The 18,059-nt window shown below is 40.3% G+C and overlaps 1 protein-coding gene across 9 annotated transcripts in view; it reads right to left on the bottom strand.

The window, feature by feature from the left end:
* The window catches only part of PPP4R1 (protein phosphatase 4 regulatory subunit 1), a 61,001-nt gene that overhangs the window by 26,364 nt on the left and 16,578 nt on the right, over positions 1–18,059 (bottom strand). For 7 of the 9 annotated variants that reach the window (XM_057397462.1, XM_057397463.1, XM_057397469.1 and 4 more), the window contains one exon: positions 9,130–9,236. The exons of the other annotated variants lie outside the window; for them this stretch is intronic. In XM_057397462.1, the coding sequence (XP_057253445.1) occupies positions 9,130–9,236 (107 nt within the window). The remainder of the gene's footprint in view (positions 1–9,129; positions 9,237–18,059) is intronic. 9 annotated transcript variants of the gene reach the window in all.

Here is an 18,059-nt window from a genome sequence, read left to right as displayed (position 1 = left end):
AGGTACAACTGCACTCTGTACTGCTAAACTACTAAAGGGACAGGTCCGACATTCGCAGTAATAAAAACAAGTCAAAACGAAGAGAGCAAACCATCAAACATTGTGATATCATAATCTGTCTGAACTCCTTATGAGCATCCCTTACTTTAAAGAAACCTGCTAAGCACAAAGTCAACCCAAAATTGATACCAGTGAGAAGAAATGAGCTGAGGGGGACTCTTTGTCACAATCTCTCACACAACCAAAGGAGATCAGCTGTTTTCAAGACTAAAGTTGGCAAAACCACCTATTTTCTTCCTATATGGGATTCTGGTACTCTTATCTGACAAGGCCTAGCTTCTTCACTTCTGGAAGAGGAACTTGAAACGTGCCAGAGAAAGTAATCCTTTTACACCTCAACATGGTTTTTCCATCTGTGTGATAACCTGCCCAAAAGATGGTTAAGCTAAGAGGCCTTGAAAACACCCTCCATTTGCAGCTGCATGGCAGCCAACACAGAGCACAGCAACTACATACAAGAGTCCTTCCTTCCTGAGATGGAGAAAGTCATCATCACTGCTGATAAGACTGTGCACAGCCCCTTACCCAAGAGCAACTCTTTTGAAATGGCTGCAGATGGGAAACAGCAGAATGACGAACCATCAGGCTGGGCAAGGAGGGATGGATGGCTGAAAGGCAAGTGACAAGGAGATAAGACTAGCAACTGAAGGTAAAGGAGACTGGAACTTGCTGGATAAGAAACTGGAACCAGGGCCCAATGCCAGGGCTGGAGGGAATCGCTTCCATCTTTCCCATAAGGCTGCTATTTCAAGACATGCCCAGGACATGATCCTGGCTGATAAGGGTACAAGATACCCATGATAAGGGTACAAGAGGCTTCTGTCACAACACTTATCACTAGGAATTAACTCTCACTTCTTAGGACTTCTGCCTCATTTCTTGCAGCAGACAGACAATGACTCGGGGGCAGGGGAGGACAGAGGGAAGAGTGAGGAAGATAAATCTGGCTGAGGCTGCATGTTTGGCAGCAGTGCTTCTTAAATTGTTTCCGAATTTGCTTCAGGCAGTTCCCACTCTCCCAAACCCAAAAATCGTGGCTTCCATTATGCCAATGCAACTGTTTGTGCAGCCAGACAACAAACCATATCAAAGAACTGATCTAGCTGACACAGCTTTTGCCCCACCACAGCAACGTGATTAAACAGCAAGAACAGACATATCAGATTGGTTCCCTGTGCAATCACACATTTCCCCCAAGTAGCAGAACTATCTGATGACAGAAGCAAGGCAAGTGGTGGTAAGAGAGGGTGCTGGGACTGCTTACTGCGATATTACCAAAACAGATTATCAAACAGAGTGAAAGAAGCAAAACGCTGAGAAAACCAATTCATTCCTTTGCCTAGCATGAAGCTGTGCAAAATACTCAAACCAGACTCTTCAGAGAGTAACTGCACACTACCTATTTGACTGCAGTCAGAATTTTGTGTCATCGTGGCTGAATACCACCACTGCGATCAAAGCCAACAAGAACTATGTATTAAGCATATCAAGAGCTATGTATAAAGCTTCAGACAACAGACACTCAAAATGGGCAGACTGTTTTGACTTTGATACCTCTACAGTTTGTCCACCCCAGTAAAGTAATGGCAACATTTCCTTTCCCCACATTGCCTGGGCTTGCTGTGAAACTGAATTTATAAATTTCTTTATGAAGCACTCCAGTAGGACAGCAATGAGTACCAAAAAGATAAGATCCTTGTTTCTTCAGAACAGAGTTCATCTATTATGCAACACTTTAGACAGCAGCCACACCACCTGACAATACGGAAGAGCTGCTCATGTAAAGTGAGCCCCCTTCTTCCTGAGCTGCTAAACAAGCTCTGGCTTTGTGAGGAATACAGACAGATGAGATGATGCAATTAAAGATTTGAAAAATTCATGCTCAGGAAAGAATTAGAACTGTAAAGTCACCTTAGTTCTTACATTCCCTAACTTCTAAGTACATGGCTCTACGATCTTACTAAGGTCAATTCAAACCAACAAACAAATGAGCACTGCGTATGTAACTGGCTATGTAACCCAACACCGTAATTCACTATCAAAAAGGCATTTGTGCTGTTCTGGGGAATTACTGCTGCTATGCAAGAACCTTAACCTTAAGCTTACCAATTTAGATAAGAGCTCAATTCTTCCAAATGCTGAAGCGTATGTTCCAGTGTGTACTGAATAGAACCTAATCTTGCAGTCTGATGGGGTTACAGTACAGCTTTTCCTTGCATTATGTTTCCTAAAGATCCAAGCAACAATGCCAAAAATTTCCACTAAAGATACAGCAATTTCTCATTCCCTTCGTACATTCCTCAGCTTTGCCTTTAGCTTAGACGGGTGGCAGATCCAAGTAGATTCCAGCAGACTTCAACACAAGACAGTGTCTGCCATTTCAGTTTAAACTTTCCTGTTGTTTGTAACACAGTTTCTGGTTTTGTCATCAACGCAGTGAACAGAGCATGGTGGTTATCAGTTAAAATAATTACACACAGCTTCTTAAAGCATAAAACTCATCCAGCTGAGGAACACATCTGTATTATATATGTTTTGCACTGTAAAATACAGTCAGGACCAGGCCTTCACACAGTATAAACAAAATCTGGGTGGAGAATTTTGCTCCACATCAAGACAGAAAGTTTCTATTTTAGGCACACTGGAAAAATCACTGGGTACAATTAGGTTCTCCATAGCATTTGCTTGGAACAGTATTTTTCTGTTTGGCAGAGGAAGTACTTTTAAATGCTGCTCTTTTCAAGCTATCTCCTGAAGGTACGAGTCTGTGCCTTAAAGTAACAGGTACAAGAAAAAAAAAATGCTTCAACTTGCCAAAACAAAAAAATGTGGAAAGAAATATTAATACAAAAAATAGATCTCAGAAGCAAAGTCATCCTTGTTTTCCTCAGTCACTAGGCACTTTGTTTGATTCTAGGTCTTGTGTATTCCCTAGATACAGAATTATACTGAAGTGATGTTCAGAAAACAAGCAAAATTAGGAGAATGACAGAAGAAAATTAAAACAGACTTCCATTTCTTCTGTTTGTGAAATAACTTTGAAAATCAGTTGCTAGAATAAAATGACATAGTTCTATTTCCAGACAACATGAAGCCAGCAATATATTCCAACCAACATCTCCAGAACCTGGGCAGACTCTGATCTGCACACACCAACCTTCAGTTTTAGACATTTCACAAATCAACTTCCCAAACTGACGTCAAAATCATAGAAGTAAATTAACTGTTCCTTCCTCATCCATGGAAAAACACTTGGATTTCCCCTACAGTTTCACACCATCTCTCATGTAAGCAAAATGCCACAATATTCATTGAGCTACTCCTAGCACATACACTTACTTAGCTTTCCTATATAGGTGTAGTAATGTTTATTTCATCCCTGCTGAGGCTCTGAGGAAGTAAAGCACCACAGTTAGCTGTATACTGAAAATTCAAAGGGGATTATTGCAGAGCTGCACAGTGTAATACCAACTAATTGCTCTAGAACAGTTATTTGTAAGTGAAGCACTAATTCCAGAGGCAGCTCACAACTAGATTTATTTCACAACAGGTTACTCTGCAACAATGCACAGTGTTTAGAAGAAATTTTGCAAAGCTTTCATTATCTCAGAATGACCATTCTGGAATACAAACAGAAATTTCCCGTAACATTTTTGTGTTCTGAAAGTGTATATGAAAAACAACTGCTGGTGATGTTAATGCTGTTTTAACCAACAATTTTGATGAATGTTTTAAGTACACCTGAGTATTAGTAATATTTGTTCTTATTAAGGGTTTTGAAAAGTTAAGGTGTAAGTGCATCATTTTGCATTTACACTTTCATTCTTTTGAAAACAAAAATTAATTTGGTGAAAGGCAAATTAAAATATTGACTCATATGTTCTAGAGAAACAAGCAGTGCAGAAGACACCTTTATGCCCCTCTCCCTGTAAAGATCCTCACTTCTGCATTCAGCCTGAATATAAGGTTCACAGCATACCAAGACGCCTACAGCATGAGCAATAGTATGGGATTTGTATACATGTCCATTCTCAAACAATGTAATTTACATGATCAAAGTTTGCACAAATTCTTCAGTTTGTCAACTCAACCTTTATCCATCCACTTCTTTCCTGAATGAAATTTTACTTTCCCCCTTTTTTTTCCTTCTAGTGTCATCCTTATTCTCAACTTCCACCATTTCCCATTTCATCTGTCCTTCCAACTTTCCTACCTTTTTGAAGACAAAAGAAAATCTAGGCAAGCAAAATGCACTATAACCAGAACCTGTCCCTTTTAGCTTAGGAATCCATCGGAAGGACTGATGTGTCCAGAGTGTGTGCTGCTTCAGTGGTCAGGTTCTTTACTCTTACTAACCAGAAACAGACTTCATTACTGACTGGCAGAGCAAGGAGTGAAATACAGACTAATGAGAGAGGGGTAACGTCACCATTAGTCATCCATCAGATGAATGGAGAAACAAAAAAGGATCACATCAAGAAAAGGAAAATGCGTAGCTGAAGATAGAAGAAGTGGTATGGAAAATACTTCCACACCATTATGGAAAATTCCCATTAATATTGCTTACCTATCAGGATTTTGTTAAATGCAATGCTGTAATATGTGCTATTTGACAGGCATTGTTATCTCTCACTATGCCAACAGCAATTGAACTGGTCTTACTAAGTTAAGCACTCTATTAAGTAATTAAGGTCATGAGGCCATCCACATTAAGCCTGATTACACAGCTTCAAAACTTAATGACCAATTAGTCTAATAATTGTTTTTAAATTCAGTGAGTTTTGCAAACTGCATTCACAACTGATTCTATGCAGTACAGAGACTATTGGTCACTCAGGAGAAAAAAAACCTAGTTTATATAGAATCAAATAAACACTAGTCCTCTAGGAAGTCACTTTCCCCCTCCCCCCCATCATTCTTGCAGTAATTCTGCTATGGCTAACTTTCAAAGCCAGTTAATCATACCTGTGCACACATGATGAAGCCTTCTATCATGTAAGTCATTCACAGGCTGGTACCAAAAAATAGTTTGTATGATACTAATTTACTTAAGTGAAAAAGACAGACATAAGGCCCTTGTTCAAGCCCACATGAAGTCTGTGGCTAGTCTACATTTGAGAACGAAGAAGGCCCAGCTGTTTTAACACAAAGATAAGCATTTTATCTCTAGCAAGGATTTATGTGGGATAAGTTAAGATTTGCCAAACACTGGGCTTCTATGCCAAGCTGATTCTTAGCTTCTATAGATTCAAAGACACCACAAAAACATATAAGTGGGAAACCATACCTAACATCCCTAAAGAAACAGAGAAATTACAAAGGGATTGAACAGCAGATTCAAGAGCAATACAAGGTATGTCAGCTGTAGCTATTCCAGAGAAATCACTACCAAAGTCAGCAGGGAAGTCCAGAGTTCTGAAGGACTGAGAAACATCCACACCCCACAGCAAAATCAGACTTGGCAGCAACACACAACTACAGTAGTTAAGAAAACTACCAAAGAAAATATGCCTTTCAAACAACTGAGATTTGGAGAGAAAGTTTCTCTGGGAAGTAAGTGGGTTGGAGGCAGCAGATTACTCCCCAGCTGCTACTGACTGGTTTCCTCCACTCATCAGCAATTCTGTGCTGCCATTTACATACAGCAGGACATGACACCAGAGCACAGCAATTCCTGTGTTCCATCAACACTTGGAGCAACTCATTTCCAGTATCACCTTAAGTGGGTATTTTTTCCACAACAGAAACATACTAGTGATCTGAAAGCTGCAAAACCACATGTAACCTAGAAGTAATTCACTGGAAAGAGTCCAAACTGCCCTGTCAGGAGAAGACCCACTTTATATAATTTGTATGTGCAGTTACACAATGGTAGTCAGAACTGTCTTTCCCAAAATACGTTTCACTACAACTCACTGTGCATCCACCTGCAACCTGCACACTGACCTTTCATAGATATTAAAGCATCACTTAGCATTCTTTCAAGTATAGGCAACACTCAGTTCTTCTCCCCAAAAGAAACCTTCATAAATTAGCCATATTAATAAGACACTATTCCAAGAGTCCACATGAGTTTCCACCAAAAGCTGTTTGTGTGAGCATTTTTTTGTCAACAGGTTTTTTTAAAAATGGCTTTAGAGCTGGTATTTTCCTTTGCCACCATGCCTCAAAAAATGTAAGAAAGTAAGGTCTTGGCTAGCCAGTTGTTATGTGAAGTTCTGTGTCAATCATACCAAGCCATAGTCTCATGATTTTTTGTACCTCCCCTCCTGCAATCGTGTATTTGAACACAGATCTTTTTCTAGTAAAGATTAATTTCTATTTCACATTAATGCAGCATTTAGCGCAACAGAGAGGACATGTAGCTTTCTAAGTGTTACTGCAGTATATGAAGAATAAGAGTAATTACTGTTTTGAAACTTTCTTGCTCTCAAACTCAGAAATGGCTGTCTCATCGTAGCCACAGCTTATTTAACAAAAAAGCCCAACACCAAGCAACAACTGAAAAAAAAAAGCAGCTAAAAAAAACCCCAACACAAACACAAAACAACCAACCCAAACCCTAAAATGATATAAACATGTTTCTTTTTCAAGCAAAGACCACATCTGAATGACATCAGCCCAACTACAGGACTTCTGAAGTTGTAGGACAAAGGACTGCTTATTTCTAGTTCACTGCTGTACTTGTATTTTAGATAACAGCAGCAGTAGCACAGAGAGCATGGGTATTGTGTAAGACTAATGAATACCACCTATTAGAAACAAGACGACCAGTACATAGTTTAGTTTGACTTCCCAGCAGTTTGTATTTGTCCACAGAAGCTGTGGCTGCCCCATCCCTGGTAGTGTTCAAGGCCAGGCTGGATGGAGCTTTAAGCAACCTGGTCTAGTGGAAGGTGTCCCTGCCCATGACAGGGGCCTGGAACTATATGAGCTTTACGATTCCTTCCCACCCAAACCATTCTGTGAATTTATGATTATTTATTTACGAATTTAAACATGATGACTGGACTCCAGGATGACCATACAGGTATCCGGCTCTAACCAAGCAAGTCAAAACAGAGATATTTTGTTTTCTTATTCCAAATTCAGTTGTTTTGATTTGGTTTTTTGTTTTACAGAACAGGTCAGAAAAAAGTATCATAAATGGTAAAAAGCATCAGATAAAAATTAAAACCAAGCCTAGTAATAGCAACCTTAACCAAAAACCCCAAACCCCAACACCCTCCCCCCCCCCCCCCCAAAAAACAACAAAATCCACCGGGCTGTAGTTTGAATAATAGTCAAGCGTATGTATTAGTGTACAAAGCAGATCTAGCTCTCTAATGAATTTTCACATGATTTAAGACACAAGGATATTCTAATAACCTGTCTTACAGAAACAGGCTAAGTCAAATACTGCAACTGCTTGAGGCACAAGACTCACAGTTGAGTTTACAGAAACTTAATTTGCGGGGCAGCTGCAGAATCCAGTGCTACTAGTTTGGCAGATCTGAGACAACTTCTACAATGCAGGAAAAGCCTGAAATGCTGCTTTTACTGACACTGAGAAAATATCAACCCTGGCTAAAAGTGTACTCCACCCCTGTTAAAGGAAACAAATGGATTTCGGCTCAACTCTTGGTTTTCATTACATTTCTATCCAAGCAAACTTCAATTTCACATACTTGGTCATCAATGAAAAGCCTACAGCTACAAAACTGCTTCACAAGGCCGTTTCCCCCTGGGGACACAGCTGTCCTATTTTCCAAACTTGAAATAAAGCTTCAGAAAGTTTCTGATGCTCAAAAACGTTAACATATACAGATTTTGAAGCAGAGCTTTGCTAAGAAAGCACTCTAGAATCAGTAGCACGCCACTGTTGTCAATTAAAGACACATTTAATCCTAAATGAATAGTGACCATTTTTCCTCTTAAAGAATCCTTGGAGAGATACTCAATACAATTGTGTACTGCTTACAATAGGCTATTTTTCCTGGCTAAACAAGGACATTCCCTCAGAAAAGTAAAAATGTGTGTTTTAAATTGTCCTGGGTTCAGCTGTAGCAGCAGCAGCTGTAGCAGCACATACATAACTGCTACAGTTGAACCCAGGACATAAAGGAAGACAATAATGACAGAATAACAGAAATCAGCAGAATACTTTTTTACTCTTGGAAAGCATTATGTTCTGCAATCCCGTAAGGGAGAAAAACTAACAGACATTAAACTGAAGAAATGTTTTCTTCTCATACAGGATTTAACACAAATGTCTCTCCACAGCACTTCTACAATGACAAAAAAAAATGAACTTCTGATCTTCTGTGATGTTTTGCTGCTGAAGCCTTCCTTCTTCCTTCAGGTGCTTAAACTGTATCAGCTTTGTTGAAATCAAATCCTTAATTCTTTCTAGAGCATCTTCAACCTGGATTTTTTTTTGCAGCTATTTTTCCCTTCACCCACTCTCCCACCACTTTTTAAACACTCATTTTCTTTTACTTTTTTTTTCTTGTCCTGCTTTTGCCTTTTATTCCAAGCACCCAGTAGTCTCAATACACTCACAAAGGCAAAAGGCAAAAGCCCTTCTCTATCTACAGAACCCTCCTAACTCACTGCTTGTATCTGCATCTTGTCACCAATTTCTGCTGCCTCTCTTACCTTCCCACCTGGTGGCCCAAAAGGGACCAAGAGAACAACTTCAGCATTTAAATTCTATCAAAACTAATAGAAGTTTTGCACAATGTTTTTCAAGATTCTTATCAAGACAGGAAATTTTCACAACCTAAAATAATCATGCAGATCTGCTAGGTAGCTGAAATACATAATTAGTTATTAAAAAATGTACTGATGAAAAGTCATAATCCTACATTTTGAAGGGGCTTAATTCTCTTGAGAAAAATAGTACAGAAAAAGTCATCTGGGGGGGGGGGATGATTTACCAAAATTAAATTTTACAGTATTTTATTGCATTTCAGAAGCCCAGTTTGAACATCAAAAGATGAGAAAGAACATACTGGTCCTGTGCTGAACACAGGTTCAGCAATTCTGACTCTCCCTCATAAAACCAGGAAAATGTTTAATGCTACCTACCTGAATCATCAGCTAATCTGCTGATTCTCTCCAACACAGCAATACAATCTCTCTCATCATCACTGACTTCCTTCAAAGTGTCCAGCAAACTTCGAGCCACCATTTGCCTAGTTTACAAGAAAGATTAAAAATTAGCATTATTTGTGTCCAGAAATACAGCCAAAACCAAAAAGTTGTGCAATCATACAAGTTTCTTAAACTAAAAAGTAAAATTTTGTAGATTCACCTTTAACTGTTAGTTCTGCTTGGGGAATTATTCTGATGATAACCCTAAAGAACTGTTAACTTTAAATGTAACATTAAAAGTACCCCTTCGGCTTACAAGGGTAAGAAAAACCAGCCACAAAGACAAAAATGAGTAAACATCTGGCAAGAGGGCAAACAGGCACTGAATGTTAGGAAGTCAGTGTCAGCTTTCCACCTTCACCTCTGAATTCCCCAACTCGCTCCACATGAAGGAGCAAGACAACTCTACTATTGTCAATTTCAAAAAGAATTACTAACATTTCAGGAAAACATGAGCACTCAATCTGAAGATTTCCATACTGATAGTGATGTTTAGAAACTAAACTTCATTCAAATGCTATCTGGAGCGCTGTGAAAATAAAACGTACTATGCCTGGGACATACATTACGCAAAGTAGATAAAGAAACATTAAGAAAATATTAAACAAGTCAGAATCAATAATTTTCTAAGGATTAATTTGTCACTGACAAAGTTGGGGTTTTGTCCTCCAAGGTTCTGTTGCAGCCTATGTTACAAAGTCATACCTGTCAGTTACCTACACAGCCCTAAACACTAACTTTTTAAACAAGGAAGCCGGCAAAGTGTGGCTATCAACCTTTCTCTTCAGCAATAGCCTGCAACAGCATAACTCTTCCCCCCCCCCCCACTTTTGGACACCATGGGTTGAACATGAGTTCAGAGAGCTAGCAGGATTATCCTAGCAGTGGCATGGGCCAAGGAACAGTGTCCAACATGCTCCTAGCTCCTGTACTGCCCCAGAGCAATTTATCAAAATGCTGAAGCAGCAAGGGTCAAGTGCAACATTGTTTCCAGAACTGACTGATGGAAATGTTAGGAGGTAGCCTAGACACAAACAATGTTTGTTGACAGACTGCAGTGCCCTGAACAAGAGCAGAAGCATAACTAAAATTGATCATGCTTACTACAAACACTGAACATCAGCAATGGTCACAAACTGGTAAGAAACAGAGGGTTACATTCCTAGCATACAAGGGAAGCCCAAGAGCTTTACAATTCCATGCAACTGGAGAAATGCAGTAGGTTTTCATGAATTCCAAAAGCTAAGCAGATATTCAGTTTGAGAAAACGGAAGTATCAATAATTTAAATGTTTCACACTGGCCCCTTGCAAAAGTATCTTGAACTAAACTGTTTTGACATTACAGTTCAACAAAATCCTGTAAGAAAACAACCTGCAAAACTTGTTTGCCTTTAACAGATTTCCTCTCCCTCACCCTCTTCAGCATTGTAAACATGCAACATCTCTCAGCAGGGACCTTGATATGCAACTGGAAGTTCAGCTACCAAAATCCTAATGGAGGGAAACAGACTACGTGACACACTAACCTAGAAGCAGAGTTGACTTGGTCTTTTAAAGGGCTGGACACCTCTGAAAAGAGAAGATGGACACATGAAGCATATTTCACAAACCAGCCTGTCTAGATGCATGTGTCAAACATAACCTTGGGAAGCGAGAGACAAGTCAGCTGACCCACTGAGTTGGTCTCTGCAAGTAAGGAAGCACACTAAACAGGACTACATCCCATCTGGCTCCTGTGGACTATGGAATGGCTCTCTACTATGCTGTGAGCTTTGAGCAGACTTTCATCTCCTCACAGAGCTTTGTTAGCAGTACACTGAACTGTGGTAGTTGGATCCCACAGTAAGTTTTTGCTAGCTCCTATGAGTTGGCCAGATCGTTATGCAGAAGTAGCCACCCTGTAAGCTCACAAACCTTCTGCTCAAGAGGAGACGAAAACACAAATCCTAACCTGAAGTAGATAGGACTTACTTATTAAACCCATTCAAAGCTAAGAAGGGCCATTCAACTCTTCCCCTAGGCTAAATGTAGAAGATGGCTCCCACCTGCACCCTGGTGCTATTACCCTCTTTTGCTTGTAAAGGAATCAATGGACCTACTTTTATATTAAGCAGCTTCTGTTAAAAAGCTTTACAACAAAAGGCAACATGGCAAACTGGCAAAACTTAACTGGGTAGGCAGCCAGTAATAACAGGGTAATCTCTTAACTCCATCCATCCAGTGTCCTGGGAGATGATGTCCACTCATGCCCTCCAAACATTACAGGCTCTGACCTAGTTCTGCCACTATAGCCAGCAAGCTGCCAAAATTCTTCTTGTGCCTCCAAGACACAAAAATAGGACACAGAGCTAAACCTACCTCACATTTGCCACAGCCTGAGAGCTAGAGTCTAGCAACTAATGCACAATGACTAGAGCCCTACAAACCCACACTTTAACATGCTCTGCTTAAGGAAAGCAGAGAGTAAGCAAGGGTGCACAGAAGGCTGTCTAGCAGTCTGATCTTTCTTTTCATGCTAGCATTGGTGGCTGAGCTACAAAAAGCCAGCAACAGACAACTGCAATGAACTATCAATCCACAGTAGCACAGCATAAGGCAAGGCTGCCCAGCAACTGGCCAGATGAGTACCAGGTGAGCATTCGTAGAATTGTAACTGAGCTCTGAAGGATGACCTGTCTGCTACAAACACAGACCAACAAAACAGGCGGACATGCTTCAAGAGGTAATGAGATACCTCCTGTGACAGTCAAAAGGAAGAGGAGAAGTCTTCTTCTACAGATAACATGTCCCCATAAACTGCATTCTAAAGGAAATCAGACTCTTTCAAGTACATATGTGACAGAAATGAGTCCACAAATATTAATGATGATAATAAAAATTATTTCAATGGCATACACTCTTGTACTATATATTGCTCTTGGTTATCAGGGCACAATTCTGGGCTAGGATGAATGGTTTCTTGCTATTTCCTTCGTCACTGGCTTGGGTTTCTACAGTGCTTGCTTCTAATGAGATACCAAGCTCCACTAAGAACTTCTACCTTTACACGTTCTCACTGCCAGCAGAGTTGCCCTCATTGCAGGAACTAACAGAATTGTATCTTTTTATTCATTCAGTCAGATCTGATTCCCAAATCCTCCAAGTCCAAAGAGACTGTTTTTTTTAGGTGCTCTGGCAAGTGACACTTCAAATCAGTGACCCTACCGCTGCGAACTCTCTAAGGAAATTATTTATTCACCATATATGTCCCTGGTATACAACTTCCACACAAGTAGCAATTCATCTATTTAGCCATTAAATAGCTTAGAGACCAAAAGGAGAGAGGTCAAAGGGTGGAATGTAGCATGCAACATGCTTCATAGCATGCAATAGTGCTTTCTTTGGCTATTATATGCCAAAGTGGAGGATAATTAGCAAAGTTCATGTTTTCATGAGCACACATGGGGAGAGCTTGTCCAGTGGTAGAAAAACTGACAGGATATCTTGTAGGCACGCTTCCCTGCATTTAGCAGCAGGATAAAAGGGAACAGATTACTAACACCCTGCCCTTATGCCCACACGCAGGGGACAGATACTCTGACAGACTCTGTATGTGCATGAATTAGGATTTGTGACCATATACCCTCAGAGAGGAGCTATAAATGTCTTTGCTTGGCTCACTCAAACTCCTTTTATACAATCATTTGCCTTTATTTGGAATCAATACTGGGAGTTCTAAGTGGTATAACTACTGTGTACCAATCACCATCGTTAGCTCTTTAAGACATTTCTACTAGAATTGTGGTCAATGGCTCAATGTCCAGCTGGAGACCAGTAACAAGTGGAGTCCCTCAGGGATGGGTGTTGGGACCAGTCTTGTTCAACATCTTCGTCGCTGACATAGACAGTGGGATTGAGTGCGCCCTCAGCAAGTCTGCCCATGACACCAAGCTGTGTGGTTCAGTTGATACACTGGAGGGAAGGAATGCCATCCAGAGGGACCTTGACACGCTTGTGAGGTGGGCTGATGCCAACCTCATGAGGTTTAACCATGCCAAGTGCAAGGTCCTACACCTGGGTCGGAGCTATCCCAGGCACAGCTACAGGTTGGGCAGAGAAGAGATTCAGAGCAGCCCTGGAGAGAAGGACTTGGGGGTGTTGGTTGATGAGAAAATGAACATGAGCCGGCCTCAGTGTGTGCTCGCAGCCCAGAAAGCCAACCGGATCCTGGGCTGCATCAAAAGGAGCGGGACCAGCAGGTCGAAGGAGGTGATCCTGCCCCTCTACTCTGCTCTCGTGAGACCTCACCTGGAGTATTGTGTGCAGTTCTGGTGTCCTCAACATAAAAAGGACATGGAACTGTTGGAACAAGTCCAGAGCAGGGCCACGAGGATGATCAGGGGACTGGATCACCTCCTGTATGAAGACAGGCTGAGAAAATTAGGGCTGTTCAGCCTGGAGAAGAGAAGGCTGTGTGGAGACCTCATAGCTGCCTTCCAGTATCTGAAGGGGGCCTATAAGGATGCTGGGGAGGGACTCTTCATTAGGGACTGTAGTGATAGGACAAGGGGTAATGGGTTAAAACTTAAACAGGGGAAGCTTAGATTGTATATAAGGAAGAAGTTCTTTCCTGTTAGGGTGGTGAGGCACTGGAATGGGTTGCCCAGGGAAGCTGTGAATGCTCCATCCCTGGCGGTGTTCAAGGCCAGGTTGGACAGAGCCTTAGGTAACATGGTTCAGTGTGAGGTGTCCCTGCTCATTGCAGGGGGGTTGGAACTAGATGATCTTAAGGTCCTTTCCAACCCTAACTATTCTATGATTCTATGATACGCATTCGAAACAGCATTCTTCTGTTTTAGTGGAGGTATATTCTCCATGCAAGCCCTAATTTCCAAATATGTAGTAAAATTACATTCTTGACAAAGTGGAAGTGGAGAACTGCAAAGGCTTATGGCTTAGCCCTGATACATCTACAAATTTACTATTGCCCTTAATTCCTTGGAAAGAAATTTCTCAGTTAATGAAACAGAATATACACATCCTGAACACTTCTGAACTGTTTTCCAGAATCACAGACATGTAAAGCCAAGGCTTATATTGTGACTGTTGCAGTCAGGAATCAGATAACCACATTAAAATAATTCGTTGTCACACATGGCCTCCTTTCTGATGTTAATCTTTTCCATCCGGACTCTCAAAGCCAGAAGGTTACCTTCTACCAACCAAACCAGAAACTATGTCTGTGCCATAAAGTCAGAAGCATATATTTTAGCCAAAAAAAGACAAGTTACCCAGAATGCTTCAAGCCATATCTTCACCTACACTGTCAACAGTGAAGAGTGCTACTGATAAGCTGTACATGACTACACACACCTACACTTAATCCCTCTTTGACTCCCAATATATCCTCAGTTACTGCTGAGTGCTGCTCTACAAGTATACTGGAGTTAAACTATTTCAAAAGACATCAGGTATTCTCCTCAGGGAAAAGCAAGTAAGTACTTTAGAACACAAAGAAGCATGACAAATGCATAGCTTAAAAATATCTACCTTGATCTGTAGACATAGTCTTGATAGCCAAAACTGATCATAGTGATGACTGAGAGTCTGCTACCAAGATTTGCTTTGGTTTGAAAAGAAAGGGCAACACAATTCCTACAAAGTAAGCTGATCAAAAGGAAGGGCCTGGCTTTCAAGAACTCTCTCACTATTTGAACAGATCAAACAGTGAGGATTTTATACTTCTGAGCCTTCTTAATGAGAAATGGAAGCAAGTTGACATTAATAAAGCTTAGTAAAACCAACCAAGAATTTTTAAAATGAGAAGACACAAAAGCTATGCTGCAATCTGTACCAGCAATTAGATTTTAAAGCAAACAGCAAAAGGGAATCCTCATCCAAGTATGCATGCACACACATACCAGTGCTACCAGACACAAGGAGACCTTGTTTCAGGTCTTGACTTTCTTCTCGGCATCTACTCTTGATGCAATCTGATATTGGATTATTAAAGCATATGCTAGAAATGCTTCTCAAATCTGGTTTGAAGGCTGTCTCTATTAATAAAACTATAAAAAGGATTCCATTTGCCTTAGATTTCAGATACAAGACCAGTTGAGAGAGTTGGGCTTGTTCAGCCTGGAGAAGGCTCGGGGGAGACTGTATAGCAGCTTTCCAGTACATAAAGTGGGTCTACAAGAAAGCTGGAGAGGTACTGACAGGACAAGGGAGAATCACTTTAAACTGAAAGAGGGTAGTTTTAGATTAGTTATAGGAAGAAGTTCTTTACTGTGAGGGTGGTGAGACAGTGACAGAGAAGCTTGCCCAGAGAAGCTGTGGATACCCCATCCCTGCCAGTGTTTGAGACCAGGTCAGATGGGGTTTTGAGCAACCTGTCCAAGTGGAAGGTGTCCCTGCACATGGTACTGGAGTTGGACTACGTGACCTTTAAAGGCTTCTTTCAACCCAAATCATTTCACAGTTCTACAAAGAAGGGGCTACTGTAGTATTTGTCAAGTTCCTCTTCATTCTCATAGCCGAAGACATCTGTGGTGCTGATCAGCCACACTTAAATGTAGACCATATAGAGGATGCAGACCATAACACGCCAAAAACTGTCACACAGCAAATCCTTCCACCATTTGGGAAGCTGTTAAAGAATTCCATACCTCACTCTTTTCAGTTCACCATGTCAAAATTCATACATATTTAAATGAAGAAGCAATTCCTATTTGCAAGTTCCAAGTCTGAGCTGTTACATTTTTTTAGGATTGGGATATAGATCCATTTCCATCTCAGAGCAACTGACTTTGGCCTTCAGTCACATCACAGCTGAGAAATCATGACTGCTCAAGGAATCTTCTCGAAGGAGACTAAGCTTTTGTAGTAATTGTTAAAAGTCACACACTGAAAATACGATACGTAAGATGACATACCAGGCAGAAAATTACAATAAAAACAAATGCAAAGAGAAACAATACCTTAAAAGATACATTATGAGGGGAAAAAAAAAGGCAAAAAACTAAACACTAAAAGCAAATTCATCCATTTTAGAGGAAAAAAAAAAGAAAAAAATCTTGACCTAATTTACTCAGGCTCAACCTTAGAATAGTTAGGGCTGGAAAGGACCTTAAGATCATCTACTTCCAACCCCCCTGCCATGGGCAGGGACACCTCACACTAAACCATGTCACCCAAGGCTCTGTCCAACCTGGCCTTGAACCCTGGGATGGAGCATTCACAACTTCCTTGGGCAACCCATTCCAGTGCCTCACCACCCTAACAGGAAAGAATTTCTTCCTTATATCCAATCTAAACTTCTCCTGTTTAAGTTTACAGAATAGTTATCTCCAGGATGAGATACTTCTTACAGATTCTTCTCTAAGGGGAAAGCTGGGAGCCATGCTCATCTACCTCAAAAAAAAAAAAAAAAAAAAAAGCAGCTAAAAGCTGTGCCTCACACTGTGTATCTCTGAAAAAATACATCAGGTAAAATGGCGCTCTTTCTCAGTACAGTCTGAAGAGGGGAGGCATCTTGTCTTAGCTAAACCAGCTTCCCAGAGCCATACGATTATGTTTCAAGGGTTTGGACATCTATATTTTGAAGCTTCCATGCTAATGCAGGTTCAAGGTCACAGAGCAACCAAAACATTAACAACTCAATCATAAAATAAACTACACATATGTAATTGGATGTGATTATACCATATTAGCAAAGTTGTTTATCCATATCTTTTCCCTACAAAATGCTCCAGTTTATGTGTCTAGCAAAAATCTCCCTAGTTAATCCTGGGACTGACTGATGCTGAATCATCATAAACTGCCCGCAATAGTTACTATCAATTAGAGTGATATAATTGCTATTCACAGTTATATCACTAATGGTTATCATATACCATTTCCTTTATTTTCCTATGCTACGTAACACAGTAGGCCTCCAAACAAATCTAGGATTAAACAATGTGTTTACAGCAGCAAAAACCAAACCTATAAACAAGTTAATAAAAAAAAAAAAAACCAAAACCAGAAAAAAAAACTGAGAAAACTATAGTTTCTTCCCCCATCTTCCCCTGTAGAAAAGCACAGGCAAGTACAGGATGTGTAAAGCTGGGCAGCATCATCAAAAAGATTTCAAGTTTATGCATACCCCAACACTCCATGCAATCTATACTGAGAGTCTCAGAGCCAATTTTTTCTTAAATGGGCAAGTAAAACATTAGGACCACTCTTGTTTAAAATTCAAGTCACAGAACCAGAGTTTCTGATTTTGTTTTCCTCCCTGCTGGCTTTTGTTACAGAATTGTCACCTATAACCCTGAAGGCTGCTCTTCCCTCCCTCCCCATGAAGTCAAACATGGAAGAATTCTCTCCTGGCTAGCAAATTGCTGGTGTCATCTCAGATTGTAAAATACAACAAACTTTGGATTTCAGGAAAACAGAACACTTTAACATCAAACATTTCAGAACTGATTTATGCATACAGGTTTTTGCAGATTATAATAAAAGAAGCCATTCTATAATTGTTAGCTTCAGTCAGAATGAAAACCTCCCAAACAGGGGTATGTTCATACATGTAGTAAGGAATTTTAAGTACACTTCATATGACTCAAGTTAAACACAGGGCTAAACCCTTACAGAACTCGGGCCATAAAAAACAAAAGAGGCTAACCTACAGGGTGGCCACAGACTTATCTTCTGCATACCACTGAATTAAGAATTCAACATAGAACCATAGAATCAGAAAATAGTTACGTAAACATGCTTTATTAAGGATTTACTTGGCGCCCAAACAAAACTACGTTAAAATACCAGAAAACCTCAACCTTAACATATTTCATACATTTCTATGATCTTGTAGCTGTTTACAGTTACAATTAAAATGATG

This window comes from Pezoporus wallicus, unplaced genomic scaffold (assembly GCF_028554395.1).
Source record: "Pezoporus wallicus isolate ANWC-B61680 ecotype Strahan unplaced genomic scaffold, APGP_CSIRO_Pwel_v1 contig_227, whole genome shotgun sequence".
In the NCBI taxonomy this organism is placed as follows: Eukaryota; Metazoa; Chordata; class Aves; order Psittaciformes; family Psittacidae; genus Pezoporus; species Pezoporus wallicus.
The sequence above is the reverse complement of the archived record's forward strand: the minus strand, read 5'-3'. Positions and strand labels throughout refer to the sequence as shown.